Source organism: Armigeres subalbatus, chromosome 3 (assembly GCF_024139115.2).
Source record: "Armigeres subalbatus isolate Guangzhou_Male chromosome 3, GZ_Asu_2, whole genome shotgun sequence".
In the NCBI taxonomy this organism is placed as follows: Eukaryota; Metazoa; Arthropoda; class Insecta; order Diptera; family Culicidae; genus Armigeres; species Armigeres subalbatus.
Window position 1 is genome coordinate 52427197 of NC_085141.1, and position 20335 is coordinate 52447531.

The window sequence follows — 20335 nt, forward strand, 5'->3', positions numbered from 1 at the left end:
GCGACGAAATTGGTGCCGTATTCCTTTGTTTCGCGATGAGATGAATATATGTTCAGTGAGATGGAAAACGGAGCAGTTCCCTTATATTAGTATTTCTCCAATCTACCATACAACCTATTCAGACTGAAAATAGCGGTAGAATGTTTGTTTGGAAACCGGATGTCCAGCGCCTCCTGTCGAAATAAACTTTAACAATGCGTACCCTATTTATGATCCAAATCATTGCCGGAACCACCAACACTGAATATTCGTCCTGTTATATGACAGAAAATTTATAGCTCGCAGACCAACAGAGACTGATGTTTGGTTTTCATTGCACCGCACCTCATACATCATGGTTTCGTAATCAAATCACATTCACATCTCTTTCTATGCTTGAAACCGCTCCCTCCATCGCTGGTCTATATTTAATCCTAACGGATCTTTAACTGCATTTCGAAAATTGAAAATAGCGAAGCCTTTCCCACTCCCTTGATGAAAAAATTACGATAAATGTACTTACCCGTCCTTGTCGAATGCAGTGAAGCAGGCATCCATGGCCAGAGATGGATTCGTCATAAAGTCCTCGTTGGAAAAATCCGACGGCTGATGATAGAGAAGCGATGCAGCCGAATCCACAACAGAGCCACAGCCAGTAGTCGTTGGTCGCCGTAGAATCGCCACCAGATTAATACCGGAAAGAGAGAAACCAAACGCAAAAAAGAACCATGAATGGGTACACCCGGATCACATCACATCGACGTTTCGCGGTCACTTGGCTCGAACGCCGGAGTTACATTCGGATTAGTGGCCGTCGTTGTACGTATGAACGAATCAATAATGCACTGGACCGAGCCGGACACCGGGAACCGAAAAGGGAATGCCAAAATCCCACACCGATACCGAGGACCCCGGACCAAGGACCGGACAGATCACAACCGACCGAGTGACTTGTACTGGTTGCCTCGCGAATGCAAAATGGCTCACTTGCAGAAGCACAGTCGGATGGTTAGGCCACAGCCACAGCCAGGGACCGAGAATGGGCCCTCGATCGACACCGGTCCGGCGCGGGATTATTGAACCAACATGAAACGACCGCAAACGAAATCCCTATGGTGACCGGATAAACAGACCGGTTCGGTTCCGCCAATGGATAATGGCTTTCGGTGCACCGGTTCGGAGGTATTTGGATTCAAAACAAGATGTCACCGTTGTGCATCTCGTGTTGAAGAAGGTTCGAGTTGGTATTATATTTACTTCCCCTAGGAAGTTTAATTGTTAATATTGATACACATTCTGTTATTTTCCTGTTTTTTTTTCTCAAAAAAATAATTTAAAAATATTCGGGGGGAATTGATCCCCCTGAGAATTGAGATATAATGTATGATAAAAGTGTAAACGTGAATATTATTCCTTCAAAACGTGTGGATCTTCCTGCTGCGGGTTGTATTAAAAAGTATGCGTGACTAATGGATTAAGACTTAGTGTCCCCGTGTTAAGTTGATAGCTTAAAATCTAAATACAGTATTGATCCGATTATGTCACTCCCCGATTTTCTCTACCCTTGATTTTATCACGTCCCGATTTTATCACGTTTTCAAACCGATTTTGTCCCCCAAACAACAACGATTTTCATGAAATAACTTTTACCGCCTGTAGTTAATTATGAATGACTTCTAAGTACCTGCGAAAGATTCTGTAAGCATTTTCAACAAGAAAAAAACGGATACCGTGCACGCATTTTGTCTTTTCAAGGCTGATTCATATTGTCTATCCGGAATAAATTTATAACGCTTTTTATACCGAAGTTGGATTTTTCTCCGGATACAGGCAACTTTCCCAACTTCGGAAGTAGGTAGTGCGCTGGATTTGCCTAAAGATGCGCTAAACAACGCATTAATTAGTTTGACAGATAAAACTTCGGAAGAAAGTTCGGTTTGAAGTCCCGACTTCCGAATTCTACCTTGGCGCTACGCCGACAATATTTGTGAAACGATTGCTGTCCGACATTCTGGCTACGTGCCCGATCCACCGCAGTCTTCTGATTTTCGCGGTGTGAACGATGGATGGTTCTCCCAAAAGCTGATGCAACTCGTTATCGCATTTGTCCTCCACAAGCTTCTTCCAGGTCTCGTGTCCGTAGGACTACCGGTCTAATAAGCGTTTTGTAGATACAGAGCGGACTCGAGTATCCGGAGTGTTAAACAAAATTTCACTCCGGATAATCGAGCCACCCAATCACGGGAAATTGTTTCAAATTTTTAAGGGAAATGATTCAGATATTCTTCGGAATTTCCTCAGAAAATGTCACTTACTGAACAAGTAATACGGCCAAAAATTTCGACCAGGAGGGTTTGTGCCCTTTCGGTGCTTCTCGTCGTTTGACGAAAGTCAGTCTTTAGAAATCCGTTTTTCAAATGCCACTTGACCGAATAACATGTTCAGGCAAGAGTTATCTAACCAACTTCCATAAGGGCGAAACGGTTATAAGGTCGAACACGGTTTGGCCGGAAAAAGTCATTTGAATGAAAGCGATATACGGGCGAAGTGGTCATATCAACTACGAACTGATAATTTGGCTGAAAAAGTTGTTTTCCCCAACAGATCATTTGTCCGAAAATGGCGTTTGGCCGAAAATGTCGTTAGGCCGAACGGACCAAAAGGCTGAAAATGTCATTTGCCATATCGTCATATGGACAGAAATATAACCTCATTCGGCTAAATGGCCCTTTCTGCTAAATGAGCATTTCGACCAAGCGATATTTTTGGGCCAGATGAACTATTCGGCCAAACGAATTTTTCGGCAATATGAGCAGTTCGGCCAAACAACACTTTCGGCCTTATAACCATTTCGGTCAAATAACATTTTCGGCCAGATGGCCCTTTTTGTCAAACGACCACTTCGTCCAAAGCTTCATTTTGTGATAAATGACCTATTACACCAGACTACTTTTTCGGGGAAATGACCTGTTCTGCCTAATGACATTATTGGCTATAGGGCTATACCTCCCAAATGATTTTCGATCAGACGAGTTTCGGTCTAATGATTTGTTCGGCAATGACATGTCCGACCAACTTTGGGCTTTATAGCCTTTGACCAAACGGTCCTCTCCCTTAAAAATGTTGACTTCAAAGTGAAATTCTTTGGGTTTTAATGGGAAATTTTTGAGAATTTCCACAAAAAAATTTAATAAAGTTTCCAAAGGGGATTCCTCAGCCTTTCCACAAGAAATTGTTCAAAATTTTACACGGATATTTTTTTTAATGTTCATGGGAAATTGTTCGGAATTTTCTGGAAAGAGCACCTAAATTATCCATAAAGTCCACGGTAAGCTCTTCCAACTTTTTAACGGAAATTTACTTAGGATTTGAACTGCAGTACTTTCGGCATTTCGAAAGTAACTCTATAGATTTCGACGAAAAATTCTTCGGAATTTCCATTGAAAGTTCTTCTTAGTTTTTATGGAAAACTTTTTCGAGATTTCAACGGAAATTTCACTGGTTCTTGGGAATTTCCACGGTAAATTCTGCGATTTTCTGCATATTTTATTCGGCGTGAAAAATTGTAGATCAGTGGCGTGATACTTTTCAAACGGCCACCCATCGCAAAAATATCGGCGGCGGCATGATGCCATAAACTTTTGGCGGTGGCGCACACCTCTAACCACCGTGTGTTCCTCCGGAAGATCTGAAAGATCCCACGAAGAGGCAAATCTGCGAATTTCATCGAAAAACCACCAGGATTTTGAAAATGCATTCGTTTTCATATTCTGAGTATGGATTTGATGTTGTGGCCTAGACATGTTTACTATGACCCTCCGGAAAATCCGGAAAATGCCAAATTATTTAAAATTATTGCAAAGCACCATATGTACTGACATTATTAGAATGGAAATTATTTCGTTTCATTTATTCAAACTAAGGCTACACAGTATAAAAATGTTACAGCATATATGATGTAACAAAAAGGCTCCATTCGATTCATCTCATTTTTCCATCACTTTTTAAAATTACAGGTTGGTATTAATATGGAGCTTGTATTCAACATTGCGTACAAGAAAAAGTTGGATGTAAAATTAGAGGTTATTGAACACAAAAACATGGGTTAAAATATTTCCATGGCGTGTAATTTCCAGAATTTTTAACTGTGTAGTGTGATCTCTGTAGTGATCTTTTGAAAAGTCCGGATCATCCATTTCATCGCCGTACTCAGAATTAACTTACAAATATTTCTAAAAAAAAATCGGTGTTTTATAATATCCATGTCGTCGGCAAAACCAAATAGCTGGACGCACTTAGTGAAAATCAGGTCAATCCCTACCGTTCGTAATACCCCTTCCAAAGCGATGTTGAATAGCAGACACAAAAGTCCGGAGAGTACCTTGTAGACGGCGCTCAGAAATGTGATTGCGCGGTTAAAAATTATGAAATTTACACGCCACGTAAATATTTGAACACATGATTTTCCATTCAATATCCCTCAATTTTACATTCAACTTTTTCTTGCGTACAATATTGAATACAAGCTTCCCAAGCAGTACAAGTCAGACGAAAATGGATGCAGCAACTTGATAGTGACTGAATCTGGTCACATATGAGTTGGAGTAACCTGTGCGGAACATGTGTGCTGCTATCCCGATCAGGAATGCATAACAAAATTATATCTCAATTTTATCAATGGATGTTATTTAAAACAACGTGTGTTATAATTAGATAATTCGATAAAAATTTGTCTTCGGCCAGTTTTATTTCATATCAAAATTATAACAACATTAGTTAGGAATATTTTTTCAAAATAATTGCCTACATTTTTTGTAGATATTGGAAACAAAATCAGAGGTAATCACCTTCAGTATAACTTGAGCAAGCCCGATATTAATACATAGCTGAACAAAGTTAATTGCCTGATGGCGATGGAAAATTGAGTGCAACCGAATGGAGCCTTTTTTTAACAACATTTATGATGTAATATTTTTATAAGGTGAGCCTATAGATGGGATACACGACACCTTCCATCCACTCCTGCGGAAAAATCTTCTCCCAAATCTTGGTAATGACCCAGTATAATGCGGTAAATTTAGAAATTCCTAAGAAAATTCTTCGGCATTACCTACGAAAAGTGTATCAGGAAAAACTTTCCAAACTTTCCTTAGGAGAATTTCTTTAGAAATTTTTTTTGAAAAAAGCTTTTGAAATTCCTCCGGAAATTGATTTAGGAACTCGAACATTTTTAAGAAATGCCTTCAGCAATTACTTCAGGATTTTATCAAATAATTTCTTTCAGTAATTCGTTAAGTATTTTTTTTTATAAAAAAAAACCTTCGGAAATTCCTCCGGATATTTTATTAATCACAAACCTTCAGATATTCCTTTGATTTTTTTTTTCGTAAATCACATCATTCTTTCAAGAATAATTCGGAAATTACTTTAAGAGTTATTTCGGAAATTTCATCTGAAAAATTGTTTGAAATTTCCGTTAGAAATTCTTCCGAAAATTTCATTCTTTAATAAATTTCCTAAAAAATTCTTCCAACAAAATTGAAGAAATGATTACTGCAGGAATTTCGGAAGAAATTCCGTATGGCTTCACCAAAAGGATTTTCTGAGCTATTTCCGGATAAATTTACAAAGGCCTTTCCAGAGATTGTTCATAAGGAATTCCTGGACGAATGTCAAAAGCGATTTCTAGTGTAATTTTCTTAATTATTCCTGGAATTAATTCCTTGAGGAGTTCTCAAAACCCCGCTCAAAACAATTTCTGAAGCATATCCCGAAGGCACGGCAAATGCTGGATAAAACGTACCATTGGTACTTCGCGTACCTGAAGGAATAAATTAGACCGCATCGTGCGGTCCTTAGCCTCTTATCCAGCAGTTCCTATCCCTACCTCCTCGTGGTGCTGGCCGGGATACGTGCAACCTTAGGGAAGATCGGGTAACCAACCCCGGTGGGAACTATGGTCGTATGCTTACAGGGAAGGGGGGGTTTGCTCCTCTCCGGAGGTGCAAATCTTACTGATCGTCTGTTCTCCATGTCAGGATCGGCTCACAACAGCATCTGTTCTCCATGTTAGGGGCGGCTGATCATCGTCCGAATGCCAGCGAGGGACTCTAAGTGAAACTGTGCACCATGGTCCACCGGAAATAAAGAGGAATGGTCCTCCGGAAACTTAGGGGGTTTGGTGTCAGGCCCTGCAAGCCAGCCTTTCCAAAAATATACGCAAGGAACCATGGGCGAAGACCACTGCGATGAAAAGGGACTAGCGATTGGAAACTCGGTTCGTGAAACTGCAAATCTCTCAACTTCATCGGGAGCACACGCATACTCGCCGATGTGCTCAAGAACCGTGGATTCGGCATCGTAGCGCTGCAGAAGGTTTGTAGGAAGGGACCAATGGTGCGAACGTTTAGAGGTAATCATACCATCTACCAGAGCTGCGGCAACACACACGAGCTGGGAACAGGTTTCATAGTGATGGGCGATATGCAAAGGCGCGTGATCGGGTGATGGCCGATCAATGAGAGAATGTGCAGGTTGAGGATCAAAGGCCGGTTCTTTAACTTCATATCCCACATTCCGGAAACACTGATGATGATAAGTTCGCATTCTACGCGCAGCTGGAGCGAGATTACGACAGCTGCCCAAGCCATGACGTCAAAATCATTATAAGAGATTTGAACGCTCAGGTTGGCCAAGAGGAGGAGTTTAGACCGACTACACAATAGGAAAAAAGGAGGTATATTTGGCCAAAATTATGAATCCTGCAATAAATGGTGGTATTAATCATAAAAACATAGATAGAAACGAAAAATATTTTTTTCGAGCCTTTAATGGGGTATGGGACCAATTTTTGGCATAGTATCGATTTTAGTCATATTCTACAAAACCAACGGAATTTTGTCACTTTTTTGGCTTGCAATAAGCCCGCTTGATGCTGGATAAAATATTAATGGTCATATAAAGGGTTTTACTGTATATTCGTGTCACAGACAAATGGACGCAACACAGTTTTCCTAAAATGATCAAAAAAGCACTATTAGCTTCTGGTGTTGAAAATTCACTGAATAAAACTTATTAAACCAGCAAATGAGAGTAAAACAGATTCAATTAGCGTCATATTGTTACATCAACGAAATGAAATTTCATTTATTTGATATTTCCATAAGATTTCTTTCATAAATATAAAAACGTATTGTGACAAGGAGTTATTTAACACACTACTCATCCACTACTTCATGACACGTTATGGTTAAATCTATAATTCGCTTCTATTATGTAGTAATGTCAAAATTGTAAATTTTGAACCCCTTCCCTTCTACTGCGTGACGCTTTTTATGTGTTAGTTGATTTTTATTTGAATTAGGCGCAACGTTAAGACATAACCCTCCCCCTTCAAATGTTATGTAAATTGTGTTCGTCACCATTTTCAATTGAAGTGGCATTATTGAGTAACTCAGATGAAAATTGAAAAAGGAGAAGTTTACCAAAACACCTGATTAATCCTCCTAGCGGTAATGTTATCTTTCTCGTACATTATGAGAAAATGTATTTTGGCCATAACTTTTGAGCCCATAGTCTGATCCAGCCTATTTCTAATAGGGAGCAATGGAACAACGTTCTCTGACGAATGAAACTCGTTGCGAGTAAATCGGTTGAGTGTAAGTGCCTAAAAATAGTTAAGATAATTTTTGCTCACACACATACAGACACTAACATACACGTACACACAGACATCACCTCAATTCGTCGAACTGAGTCGATCGGAATACAACACTATGAGTATTTGGGCGTTCTTTTTAATGCTTTTGGAGCAATCATATAGCTTCTACATATACTTAGTACACGAGAAAGGCAAAAATAGGCATTTTTAAAAAATCATGTATCTTACAAAGTTGTGAATTCGGGCAGAATTTTATTAATGGTCCTCAAAGCTTAAGCGTTCAATAGTGTAGTGCATGATGTTTTACTGCGGGGTATTGCGGGGTACCAAACTGTTTTGTTCGTTAAAACTGCGTAAAATATGCTTTTACAAAACTACTTAAAACTAAATTCTGGACGGAGTTATTATTACATTATCACACCTATTGCATAGATCTGTTTAAGAGCTTTGTAACGATATATAAATATGTTACTTTTGAGCCGAAAATATGGCAAAGCTGGCCGTTTTCCCAAAAAACGTATAAATATCATTTCTAGGAGGGGCTAGTTTGAACGCCCCCCACCTCTCCCAAAAAAATCTAAAAAATAAAAACCGTCCTGATTATAAAAATATAGGTTATAAGCTGTGTATTCATCACATTTTACTCGCTCAAATCGAAAATTGGCCTTTTGGTAGTTTTGGCCACTCCTTTATATGGGGCTGTCCTATTGTGGACTATTGGGAAGTTCAGAGCTCACCGGCTGACGAATCGGCCTACGACTAATTGATTTCGCTGCCTCCAAGAATATGGCCATTCGCAGCACCTACTGGCAACACAGCCTTCCGTATTGGTGCACCTGGAGATCACCACTGCAGATAGAATCACTTCTCCGACATTATCGACGTCAGGACATATCGTGGCGCTAACATCGACTCTGACCACTATCTGGTGATGGTTGAACTGCGCCCAAAACTATCCGTCATCAACAATATTCGGTACCGATGACCGCCGCGGTACGACCTAGAGCGACTGAAGCAACCTGATGTCGCCACTGCATACGCGCAGCATCTCGAGGCAGCGTTGCCGGAAGAGGGTGAGCTTGATGGGGCCCCTCTTGAGGACTGCTGGAATACAGTAAAAGCAGCCATCAACGAAGTAGTGGAGAACAACGTCGGGTATATGGACCGGAGGACCGGACCGACGGAACGATTGGTTCGACGAAGAATGCAGACAGTTTCTGGAGGAGAAGGACGCAGCGCTGGCGGTCACGCTGCAGCAAGGTACCCGGCAGAACGTGGAACGTTATAGACGGAAGCGGAGACAACAGACCCGTCTTTTTCAGGAGAAGAAACACCGCCTGGAAGAAGCGGAGTGCGAGATGATGGAACAGCTGTGCCGTTCTCTAGATACACGCAAGTTCTATCAGAAGCTCAACGCATCCCGCAAAGGCTTCGTGCCGCGAGCCGAAATGTGCCGGGATAAGGATGGGAGCATCTTAACGGACGAACGTGTGGTGATCGAAAGGTGGAAGCAGCACTGAGGAACATTTGAATGGCGCTGAGAGTACAGGCAGTGAAAGTCAAGGCAGTGGAGGAGATGACTACGTCAGTTCAGCGGACGATGGAAGCGGACCAGCTGAGGGAAGTTAAGGATGCCATCCAACAGCTAAAGATCAATAAAGCAGGTGGTAAGGATGGTATCGGAGCTGAGCTCATCAAGATGGGAGAAGCAACAACAGTTGGACTGGTGGTGAATGCGTCAAAGGCAAAGTACATGCTTGTGGGCGCGACAGGGCCCGCCTGGGAAGCAGTGTTACGATAGACGGGGATACCTTCGACGGTGTGTGGCGGCGAAGAATGAACCACGAGCTCGCTCAGCTCTACGGCGAACCCAGCATCCAGAAGGTAGCTAAAGCCGGAAGGGTACGATGGGCAGGACATGTTGCAAGAATGCAGAACAGCAACCCTGCAAAGATGGTGTTCGCTTCCGATCCGGCAGGTATGAGACGGCGTGGAGCGCAGCGAGCGAGGTGAGCAGACCAGGTGCAAAACGACTTGGCGAGCGTGGGGCGTATTCGAGGATGGAGAGATGCGACCTCGAACCGTGTATTGTGGCGAACCGTGTAATTGTTGATTCAGTGTTATCTGTTTATATGTAGACTAAATAAATGAAAATGAAACCCGTACAAATTCCTAAGTCATTTTCCGAATAAATTCCTAAAGGAATTTTCAAAGAAATTTCTTAAGAAATTTACGAAGGATTTCTCCTCAAGCAATTTTTGAAGGTTTTCCAAAAACAATTTTTGTAGATATTATCACATTTTTTGAAGTAATATCCGAAGGAATTAACTTCGGGATTTCCGAAGAAATTTTCAAAGGAATTTAGAAGGAATTCTTAATGAAATTTTCAAAGGAATGCCCAAAAGAATTTCTAAAGAAATTGCTAATAGATTTCATAAAGTATTTTCCAAAGAAACTTTATAGATTCCTTCTTTGAATCTCCAAAGAAATTTCTGGATATTATTTTCGGAGGAGACACGAAAGAGTTTTTGGTGGAATGTACAAAAATATTCTTGAAGAAGTTTAAGAATGTCGGAAATGCCTCATGGAGTTCCTTTGGAAATTCCGTTAGGAAGTCTTGCTTGAAATTCTGAAGGAATTATTGGAGATATTTGCGAGGAAATGGAATTTGGTATCCGATATAATTTTTAAAAGAGTTCTAGCAGTATTATTGATTTTTTTGGAAAAATCCTAGTGGTATTTCCTAAAGAATTATTTAAGATATTTACTCCTAACGGATTTTTTTAACATCCTAAGAATTGTGGTCAATAGTAAAACCCGGTTTTGAATCTGCAATTGCTTACTAGAAAACCCCCCAAAATGGAGGGGACAAAAAGGATTGGAAGTTTTTGGAAAAAATATTCCAAAAAAAACCTTGTGACCTTTTCAACTAATGAACTAAAAAAACGTTACTGGCACCGGCCGCGTCCGAATGCAGATCAATTAGGGATAGGGAATGATTAAATGAAACCGGTTTGGATGAAACCCGAGGAATCCTCTGCACTTTCACGAGTATTCATTAGAAGTTTTGAATAGGGCAAGATTGTGTAGGAATCGTTTTAGTGAACGATTTGCAAAATTACATGTAGATCTGAGTTTAACACATTATCGTTCCAAGCCATGTTTTATGTTTTTGTATAGGAATACAAACCCAGATGAACAACCCCATTCATCTATTATTCAAATAGTGCCATTAACTTGAATACCGATGAAAAATATTCAGTAGTTTGTCAAAAAATTTAAAAAAAAATAAGAATGTGTAAAAAGTAACCATCTTTAAATACTAAAACAATAAAAATTGCGATCTATGGATTTTAAATATTGTGTCACAAAAAAATCACATGTCTCCAAGGAAACGCATAACATTCAGTTGAAATTTTCAACTGAAATATTTGCTTCAAGTTAAATTTGGAGATACAAAAGATTTTTTTTAATATGAACAAACAATAACGATGACAGTTTCATCACATGCGTTTGTGTATTAAGTAATATTATTTGAAATACGTTTCTTTATAACATTCATCTAAAATCCTGTTCAAGCATATTATGTATAAATCATAAATTATTCTGACTGCAGGGATCGTTGGCCGATGGGTATTTACTAGGGGAAATGACGGCTTCGGCAGGTTTTCTTCTATTTTTGTATGGGGGGGGGGGGTTGTTGACCAAATTCTATGAAACTTGGCCACAATGTTCTTTAATATGCAAAGAATGTTTAGGGCCATATTTGAGCATAATTATTTATAGAAAACCCCTGACAATAATAGAACAAAACATGCCGAAGCCGTCATTTCCCCTAATAGAATTTAATCTTTTCCAACAAAGCTGACAAAAGAAAACTAATGTACGTGCATGAAGATTAAGGAAAGTTTCGCTATTATTAGCACGTGACTTGTACGACGCGTGAAACCATTACCTATGTACTAATTTATTATTCAAATATTTCCCGTTCGGTATCGATCATGAGCCGCTATTTGTTGTGCTCATATCAATACATAAACCCAATTTCAAAACCATCGTAGCCCTCTGACACTGAATGAAACCTTTCACTACCAAGCACCAGTCACTGGTTCGACGTTTGAGTGACTCCTTGGAAAAGCAGTTTCGCATGATTTTGTAATTTACGCGTCATTGAACCGAAAATAACAACCGTCCACGTCCTTACCGAAGAGTGCGGATGAGAAACAATTTCAAAGTTGGGGAGCCCGGATTAAACTGCCACGGTGGTAATGGTTTGTGTGCAGCTCTTCTGTCTGATCTTCTACAGCAAAGTCCCACAATGAAACGGTAAGGAACTGATAATTATGCTCGCGAATTATTCCAAATATTAATGTATATACAAAACATGTTTGAAGATGCCAATCGAAAATAAAGGGGTCCTGAACCAGCATGGAACGTCGAGTTTGAGTGTCATTCCGAATTGTAGTCAAGTAGAAGTATAATGAAAAAGGCTTGCCATTTGATTTCATTTGATTTGAAAATTGAGTGATATTCAAAAAAATCTTATATTTTTAGCATCAAATGTATGCCACATTCAGTTTGATGAACATCAACTTATTTTAGAATTAAAAAACTTTGGTGTGCTTCTTCTACTTATTGGCATTACTTCCCACACTGAGACAGGGCCGCCTCGTAGCTTAGTGTTCATTCAACACTCCCACAGTTATTAACTGCGTTTCTAAGCCAAGTTACCATTTTTGCATTCGTATATCATAAGGCTAATACGATGATACTTTTATGCCCAGGGAAGTCGAGACAATTTCCAATCCGAAAATTGCCTAGACCGGCACCGGGAATCGAGCCCAGCCACCCTCAGCATGGTCTTGCTGAGACTTGGTCTTGCTTGGACTTTGGTGTGCTAGTGCACAAAAAACCACCAGATGGGTCATTTATCTTTGAACCTGTAATATGCTGTCTTAATCTACAAAGTATCATGCACACATTTGGAGTATGACAATAATCGCAAAATTCAATCCAATCAAATCACTTAGATTTTGCTTTGGAGCCGCACATCTAACCACGAGGCTAAGGAAGGCCCCGGCTTTCATAAAGAGTAGAAATATTTTAAAATGTTACTTATTGGAATTGAATACGATAATGACTCAATAGATTCACATTGAACAATCCTCCCCTAACCGTTTTTCTAACAGAAGCTACTGCTGCGTACACTCAGGTCTGTAGCAACTAACCAAAACAGCGCAACGTCCCGCTTTTCCGCCCATCAACACTTGGCTCACTCTCGCGCAATCACTGCAAATTCGTTCTTGATTGCGTGCCAAACCATGCTAATCACGAGGTCAAATATTTAGCGGTGGCAGATAGGTACCAACCACCCTCAAGGAGCACTTATCCCCATTCGACTGTGGCGTGGCAGTTACAAAACACCCATCCTCTCGGTGTGCTCTACGGGTAATGTCAGGAATTATGGTTACGGACCGATGATGGCAGCGTTGTTCGTTGGTTAGAATGATGAGGAAAGTCATTGCCACACGGGACCAGTTCCCAATACGGCAAAAGTTTTCAGAAGGTACTAATGTAGAAACTTCTACTGCCAATGTTGCCGCAATAGTATAGTACCCACACTTCTGACTAGTGTTAATTTTAGTTTGCTGTGGCGTGTTCAAATTAGACCCACTTGGCTGGCATTGATGATGATGGTCCTTCTAAAATCAGCTGTTTCAATAAGTATAAATTTACTAGTTTTGAATCTTTTATATGAATCTTCAAACGATATTTTGAACACCATTTGTGTGTGCTTTAAGTGTGCTTAAATCTTCATAATTTTAAAGGAATTACCAAACACTCGACCTTTAGCCCTCACGTGCTATGAGGTCAACGAAATTGCAATGCTTTCTCTCAATTGCGCTAATGAGTTTCGAAATGTGAGACTAACGTAACATATTACTACCTATATTTATTTCATGGAGCTACTTTGCACACATTTTTGGCAAACAACACATGATCATAATAATAAATGATTCACTCAAAACAAAGTTCACTTTCTTCTTCATCAACTAAATCATTCTGTTGCCACTGGAGAAAATGCTTACAGAATGCACGAAACTTGATAGTTTTATTTGTTACAAAGACTGAACGATACTAAAAAACTAAAAAAAATATTTCATTTTGGATTGTTTGAAAAAAATCTCACACCTCTCCTAAATACGCCACGCTTTGGTGAGAGGAATGCAAATATTCTCTTTCAATATTCAATAAGAAATTGTTTGTGCAGAGACAATGAATGTGACTAGCCGAACAAAGCTAAAAGGTAACTATCCCGAAAAAAGGGTGCACGAGAAAGGCAAACATCAATCTCTAACTCTGCTCAGGAAGTCCATCTTGCACTACATTCTCCTGTGCTGAAGCCCGACACGAATCCGATAATGTGCAAATTGCCTTCGTGAAACATTAAAATTTCATCAGCGCAAAACGAGAGCATGGTTTTGGGGTTAATTTACATCTGCTATCAACTAACCAGCAATCAGTCAAGCAAAGAAAATTTATGACCGCCATAACATTTACGCTAATGGGAAATGAACATTAGACCAGTCAATAGAATAATAAATACCAACCAAATATTAATATCCTTCGTTGGCATTCCTTTTTCACTGAAATATTATTGCCATCTCCCAGCTTAGTGTTTGTTAAGAACGTTCACAATTATGTATTAACTGTGAGGATTCTAAACCAACCAATCATTTCAGCATTCAACCCCAACTTGGAACATGGAACTGCCTGTTTCGCTGGTTGCGACGGCTGAAGTACGACGAATTACAACGCCACAACTTTGACCTTGTGGCGCTGCGGGACAGAAAATGTGTAAAAACTGTGACACCACTAACGAGCTGAGAACCAGCTTTACAGTGCTGATCAAGCAGCCCTGTCGTCGTAAAATATGAGCTACTTAGTCGCTTATATTTTAAGGGGGCGCTGATACCATAGGGCGGTTTTTAAGGCGCACATTCGAAAACTGCGAATTTCTAAGGAGCTAGGGATTAGAAGCTCGGTTCGTGGCACTGCAAATTTCACAACATCATTTGGAGCGGATACTTGTCAATGTGCTGGAGGACCGAGGATTCGCCTACAACGTACGGTGGCCTGAAACGTGAAGCAGCAAATTTTGGATTGGTGGTGAGCGTTTCGAGTGCGACAGAGTCCGCCTGGGCTGGGGTAGCAGGGACAATGTTCAAGGGCTTAACGACCCCTCCCCACGACACAACAGTTAGGGCGCCTGCCTAGGACGTGTTGTGGTTTGACAGTGGGCTTTTTTTAAACATCTACAAAAACCAGAAAAAATATTTAAGCTTCTTTTTGTGGAATGTCTTCAACTGTCTAAGACGAGTTTAGTACTTTTCATTTAATCTACAAAATGCTACAAGATCTACAAAAAGCTACATGTGTCCGCAAGCAGGCCATAGCAAAGCGACCGTGTGCCACTCAAAGCACACAAGAGCCCATGAAGTGCCAACTGGCGTGGGGAACTGATCCAACTCTACAGCGAATCCAGCATCCAGGAGGAGCCAAAGCTGGAAGGATACAATGGACAGGGCATGTTGCAAGAATGCCGAACAAAAACGCTGTGAAGATAATACCACAAAAAACTTTAAATAATTTTCTAAGTTGAACATAACAGGTGTAAAAAGTAACTATTTGCTCACATGAAGTACATATCTCACTGTCCGGGTGTGGAAAACAGCTGCTGGTTACCGGTATTGATTTCGTACAACATCCGCATGAAATATCTAACAAGTCATTATCGATATTTTAAATATGGCTTTGATTGACCATCTCTAGATAATTGGAATACGTTTGATCGATTTTAATATTGTTTATTCAAACCTTCTAAAGTAAGGTAAAACACCAAAATTTCAAGTAATTCTTTTTCAATTTCAAATTTTGAACAAAGCGCACAACAATGAGGATCTGTTATTTTATGCAGGTAAAGGACTATGTCCAATTTCTTCCCCTCTCAGATGGTTTTTACAAATCCGTCTGAACCTGGATTGAATCCTAAGTAGAGTGAAAAGACCAGGACTTCTGTTCGATCAAATTTGAGACATAACTCTAAAATTAAGTTTGAATTGGGCAAGTGAATTGATCAACCCATTGGCATGTCAAAAGTGTGACATTTTCTACTTGATGTTGCTAAAATTGTTATAAGACGCTTAATTCGCGTTCAAGTCGAACGAACGACTTTCAATTCACTGGGGCGCATATTAATACCATGAATGTCTCTCAACCACAAATTCTAGAGATGGTTGGCAAGATGCACGTGGTGTTTTCTAAGCGCAACGCGTATTACTAATGATGATGATGATAATGATGGTAGCTGCTTACGCTCGCAACTGTCCGGCGGCGGCAGAACTGTTTTCCACTCACTTCCCATCACGCATTTGGTATGTACTCACTCTCTCGTTTCGGCGACTTGGTTGTCAGTGCTGCGTATACGGTTGCAATCACACAGTTCATCGGTAGGGTCAGTGTACCAATAACGGTGGTATCCGTGATATATTAAGGCTATAGGGCACTGCACGGACTGCTTTGTCTCTTTTTCGCTGCTAAGAAATTAGAAAACAACAAGGCCAGTCAATTTCAAATTTCATGAAGAACGAAAGAGAAATAGATTCGTCCGTGCAGAGCCCTATTTTAATAAACTAATGAGACACCAATATCATCGGTTTTTTAAACTCACATGCGTGGAAAACAGACACATGCCAAATCGCTACTCATCCACTTGTTTTTAAATGGACTATAACAGTAATCATTAGCACAAAGCCTTTTTTTCCAAGGATGTTATCGATAATTTAGTAATTTGCGTTCGATCATTTAGTAGTTTATCATTAACTCATTCCAGAAGCTGAATTTCAAAATGTGTTGTATGGTGAACTTCTAGTGCGAGGGTTTTTCTACAACTTTTTCTAATGGTTCGTTGTTAGAATTCAACTAATAACGGAGCTATAGTGCTAGTTGCAGTAACTTAAACTAAATTATTGGAATTTTGTTATCATTTAGTCTAAGTTACTGAAACTATAGTTATAACTCCGCTACTAGTGGAATTCAAACAACGAACCGTTAGGCAGAGTTGTAAAAACCTTCGCACTAGTCCACGATACAACACATTTTGAAATTCAGCTTCTAAATTCAGCTAAATGATCAAACGCAAATTATTAAATGATTGATAACATCCTTGTCCTTCTCAACTTTTCGGCAAAACTAATGTAGATAATTACGGTAAAAAATTAACAGCAAAAGGTAGAAAAGAAATACTTTTTAGTTAACGCTTGGATTACATAAAGTGTATTCCGTATTATTATATACATCAAACAGATACTAATATTACTATAACTGGTACTCCTACCCTAGTGCGTGTTTTGTTTTGCTCGTCAGTACGGTTTTGAATGTTGCGGGCGCGCGTTCATTTTTCTGCTTCGGACAGCCAGAAAAATAATTTATTAGTGCAGTGCGTGTTGTGTAGATTTTGTAAGTACCTACTGATTTTCGTCGCGGTAAAAGTAAGCGAATCGCTTCGGTCGACAGTCGTACTATAGGTACGGTGTAAATCGGTGAGAATGTTTTTTAATGAAATAGGTGGTTGAACTTCGAATGATTTCCAAAAACTTATTAGGGTATGCAGGATTTCCGTGAAGTGATTGTGAGTTTTTTTATGTTGTGGAAAACCCATTAGCTAGCTGACCATAGGATTGCCGAATAGTCTCTTCTGTCCTCAGTTGGTCAAGGCTGGATTACAATAGTGCGTTGCTATTGTACAATAGTAGCGCAATAGTGTGTGACGCGTAACGCATTGTTGTACTAAATGTTCTAAATTATCAGTGTCACAACGTCGGGCGCGTCTGGTTTGAAAACGTTTAAATTTAGCGCATTGAAGCTGACGAAAATCAAGCAAACAACCAAGTAACCTATATTTTCTTTGCTAAGATTTTGATATTTATTAACAATGGTTCATTAAAAATAAAACAAATTTGAAGTGAATCAAAACATGGTATTTATCTGGTCATCAGATCTGAAGATCCGTACATAATTTATAATCCAACCTAATTTTAAATCTTATCTAGTGGTTTTCTGACTTTCTAGGTGTTCACTAAGAAATTCATGAACCGTTTTTTTTATTTCATCTACTTTGTCGTTATCTCATTTTCTCCTTGAGGTTTTCATACTTGATGCGATATTTTCCTTTTCTCTACCTCCTACAAAATAATAATATAATAATAAATCCTTCTAGAAAATCCCCGGGAACTTCATATATTCCTCCGGAAAGTTGTCCACGAATTCCTCTGGAAATCGTTCGATAATCCTTCTCATATAATTGTAATTCCTCCTAAAATTTTTATAGAAACCCTTCACTAAATTTTTTTTTATGAAATTCATAAGGAAATTCCTTGAATATTTCTTTTCTTCTCAGACATTTCTTCAGCTATTCTTCCAGAAAAATCTACGGTATTTATTTCAGGAAACCATTCGAGAGTTCCTTCAAGAATACATACGGAACTTCCTCCCATAATTCCTCCATTTTTTTTATTTCATCTACTTTGTCGTTATCTCATTTTCTCCTTGAGGTTTTCATACTTGATGCGATATTTTCCTTAATTCCTCCAGAAATTTATGACGGAAATCCTCCAGCTTCGCTCCATAATTACACTTGTAAATCTATGAAAAAAATTCTTAGGAAATTCTGCTAGGAACTTCTTCGGGAGTACCTATAGGCACTCTTCCTTTAATACCTCCGGGATAACTTCCATATTTTTTTCCAGGAATACCTACATAAATTACATAGCGAAATCCTCTTGGATTTCATTCTGGAATTCTTTTCGCAATTACAGAATATCATCCAAGAATTCCTCTAGAAATTTCTTTAGTAATTTCTCCAGGAATTCGTTCAAGTATTTCCCCGGAAGTTCTTCCAAGTATTTTTTTGGGAATTCCTTTAGGAATTACTCCGGGAATTTTTCCGGGGAATCGTCCTGGAATTCTTTCCGGACTTCACACGAAATTTATTACAGAATTTTATTCGGAAATTAATTTGAGAGTTCCTCTAAGAGTTCTTCCAGGATTTTCTTCTAAAGAAACCCCCGGGACTTCAGCAATTCATCTGCAAATACTTTCAGGATTCCATCCTGAATTTCTCTTCCTCCTGCCATTGTTCCTGGAATTTCTTCAGATATTACACCGGAAATTCCTTCAGGAACTTCACCAATAACTATTTCAGGGAATTCCTCCGGAAGTGCTTGTGGGAGTTCCTCCGGAAGCTCCTCCAAGGGGTTTTCTAAGAATTCCTCCAGGAATCCCCCCAGGAACTTCACAGGGAATTCCTGGAAGATATTTGGCAGGAATTTACGGGAAATGGGATTTTGGAAGTTCCTCAAGAAATTCAATTTTGAGTTTTACACCGGCTGTTCCTCTGAAAATTCCTCCGGGAGTTCCACCAGTAATTCCTCCGGGATTTTATTCAGGCTTTCTTTAGGAATTTATCTACAAATTCCTCCAGAAGTTCCTTCGAGAATTTCTTTGGGAGTTCTTCCGGGAGGTCCCTTAAGAATTCTTCCAGGAGTACCTCCTGGAATTCTTACGGAAGTTTATCAGGGAGTTCTTTCGAGAGATCCTCCGGAATTCCTCCAGAATTTCCTCCGGAAATCCTTCCTGTAGCTCTTGAAGAAATTCCTCCAGAAGTTCCACCGGCAGTTCCTCCGAGAATTCTTCTGGAAATTTCCCCTGGAATTCCTCCGGAAATTACTCTGGAAGTTCCTCCTCAAAAAATTACCCGGAGGAACTGCCGGTGAAACTTCCGGAAGAATTCTCGGAGAAAATGCCGGTGGATCTCCCGGTGGAATTCCCGAAGGAACTGCCGGAGAAACTCCCAGAGGAATTTCAGGAAGAACTCCTAGAAGAATTCCTATAGGACCTCCCAGAGAAACTATCGGAAGAACTTCGGGAGGAATTTCCAGTTATATTTGTGAAGTAAGCCTAAATGATTTCCTGAAAAAAGCCTGAATGATTTCCTGGAAGAGCTACTGGTGGAGGAATTTGGCGAGGAACACCTGGTGGACTTCCTGCAGGAACTCCCGGAGAAACTCCCGGATGAATTGCAGGAGGAACTCTCGGAGGAGTTCTCAAGTAACTCCTGGAAGAATTTGTGAAGAAACTCCCGTTAGAATTTTCAGAGAGAAACCCCGGAGGAACTCGAAAAAATCTTGGAGAATTCATCTAATAGATAAATCTCGTCTAGCTGAAACCTTTGTAGGAGTATGTAGCTGGATTATCATTATCATCATCAGAGGACCTCCCGGAGAATTCCCTGAGGAGCTCCCAGAGAAATTCTCGGAGGAACTTCTGGAGGAATTTCTTTATAAATTCCTGAAGAAGCCTAAATGAATTCTAGAAAGAAAGCCTGAATGTATTCCCGGAGGAAATTCTCTAGATATTCAGAGGAACTCCCGTAGGAACTAAATAATTCTCGGAGAAAATCCTGGAGGAATTCTTGGAGTAACTGCCGGTGGAACTCCTGGACGAATTCCCACAGGAACTCCCGGAGAAATTTCCGGGATCTCTCAGGGAAAATTTTGAAGTTTCCACTGGAATTCTTTCAGGATCTCTTCGGTAATTGATCTAGGAATTCCTCCATTTAAGGTATAATTTCTGTAT

The 20335-nt window shown here is 39.8% G+C and overlaps 1 protein-coding gene across 2 annotated transcripts in view; it reads right to left on the reverse strand.

The window, feature by feature from the left end:
* Positions 1–20335, reverse strand: part of LOC134225398 (nicotinamidase) — a 157874-nt gene that overhangs the window by 104216 nt on the left and 33323 nt on the right. For both annotated transcript variants that reach the window (XM_062705441.1, XM_062705440.1), the window contains exon 2: positions 503–585. In XM_062705441.1, the coding sequence (XP_062561425.1) occupies positions 503–585 (83 nt within the window). The remainder of the gene's footprint in view (positions 1–502; positions 586–20335) is intronic.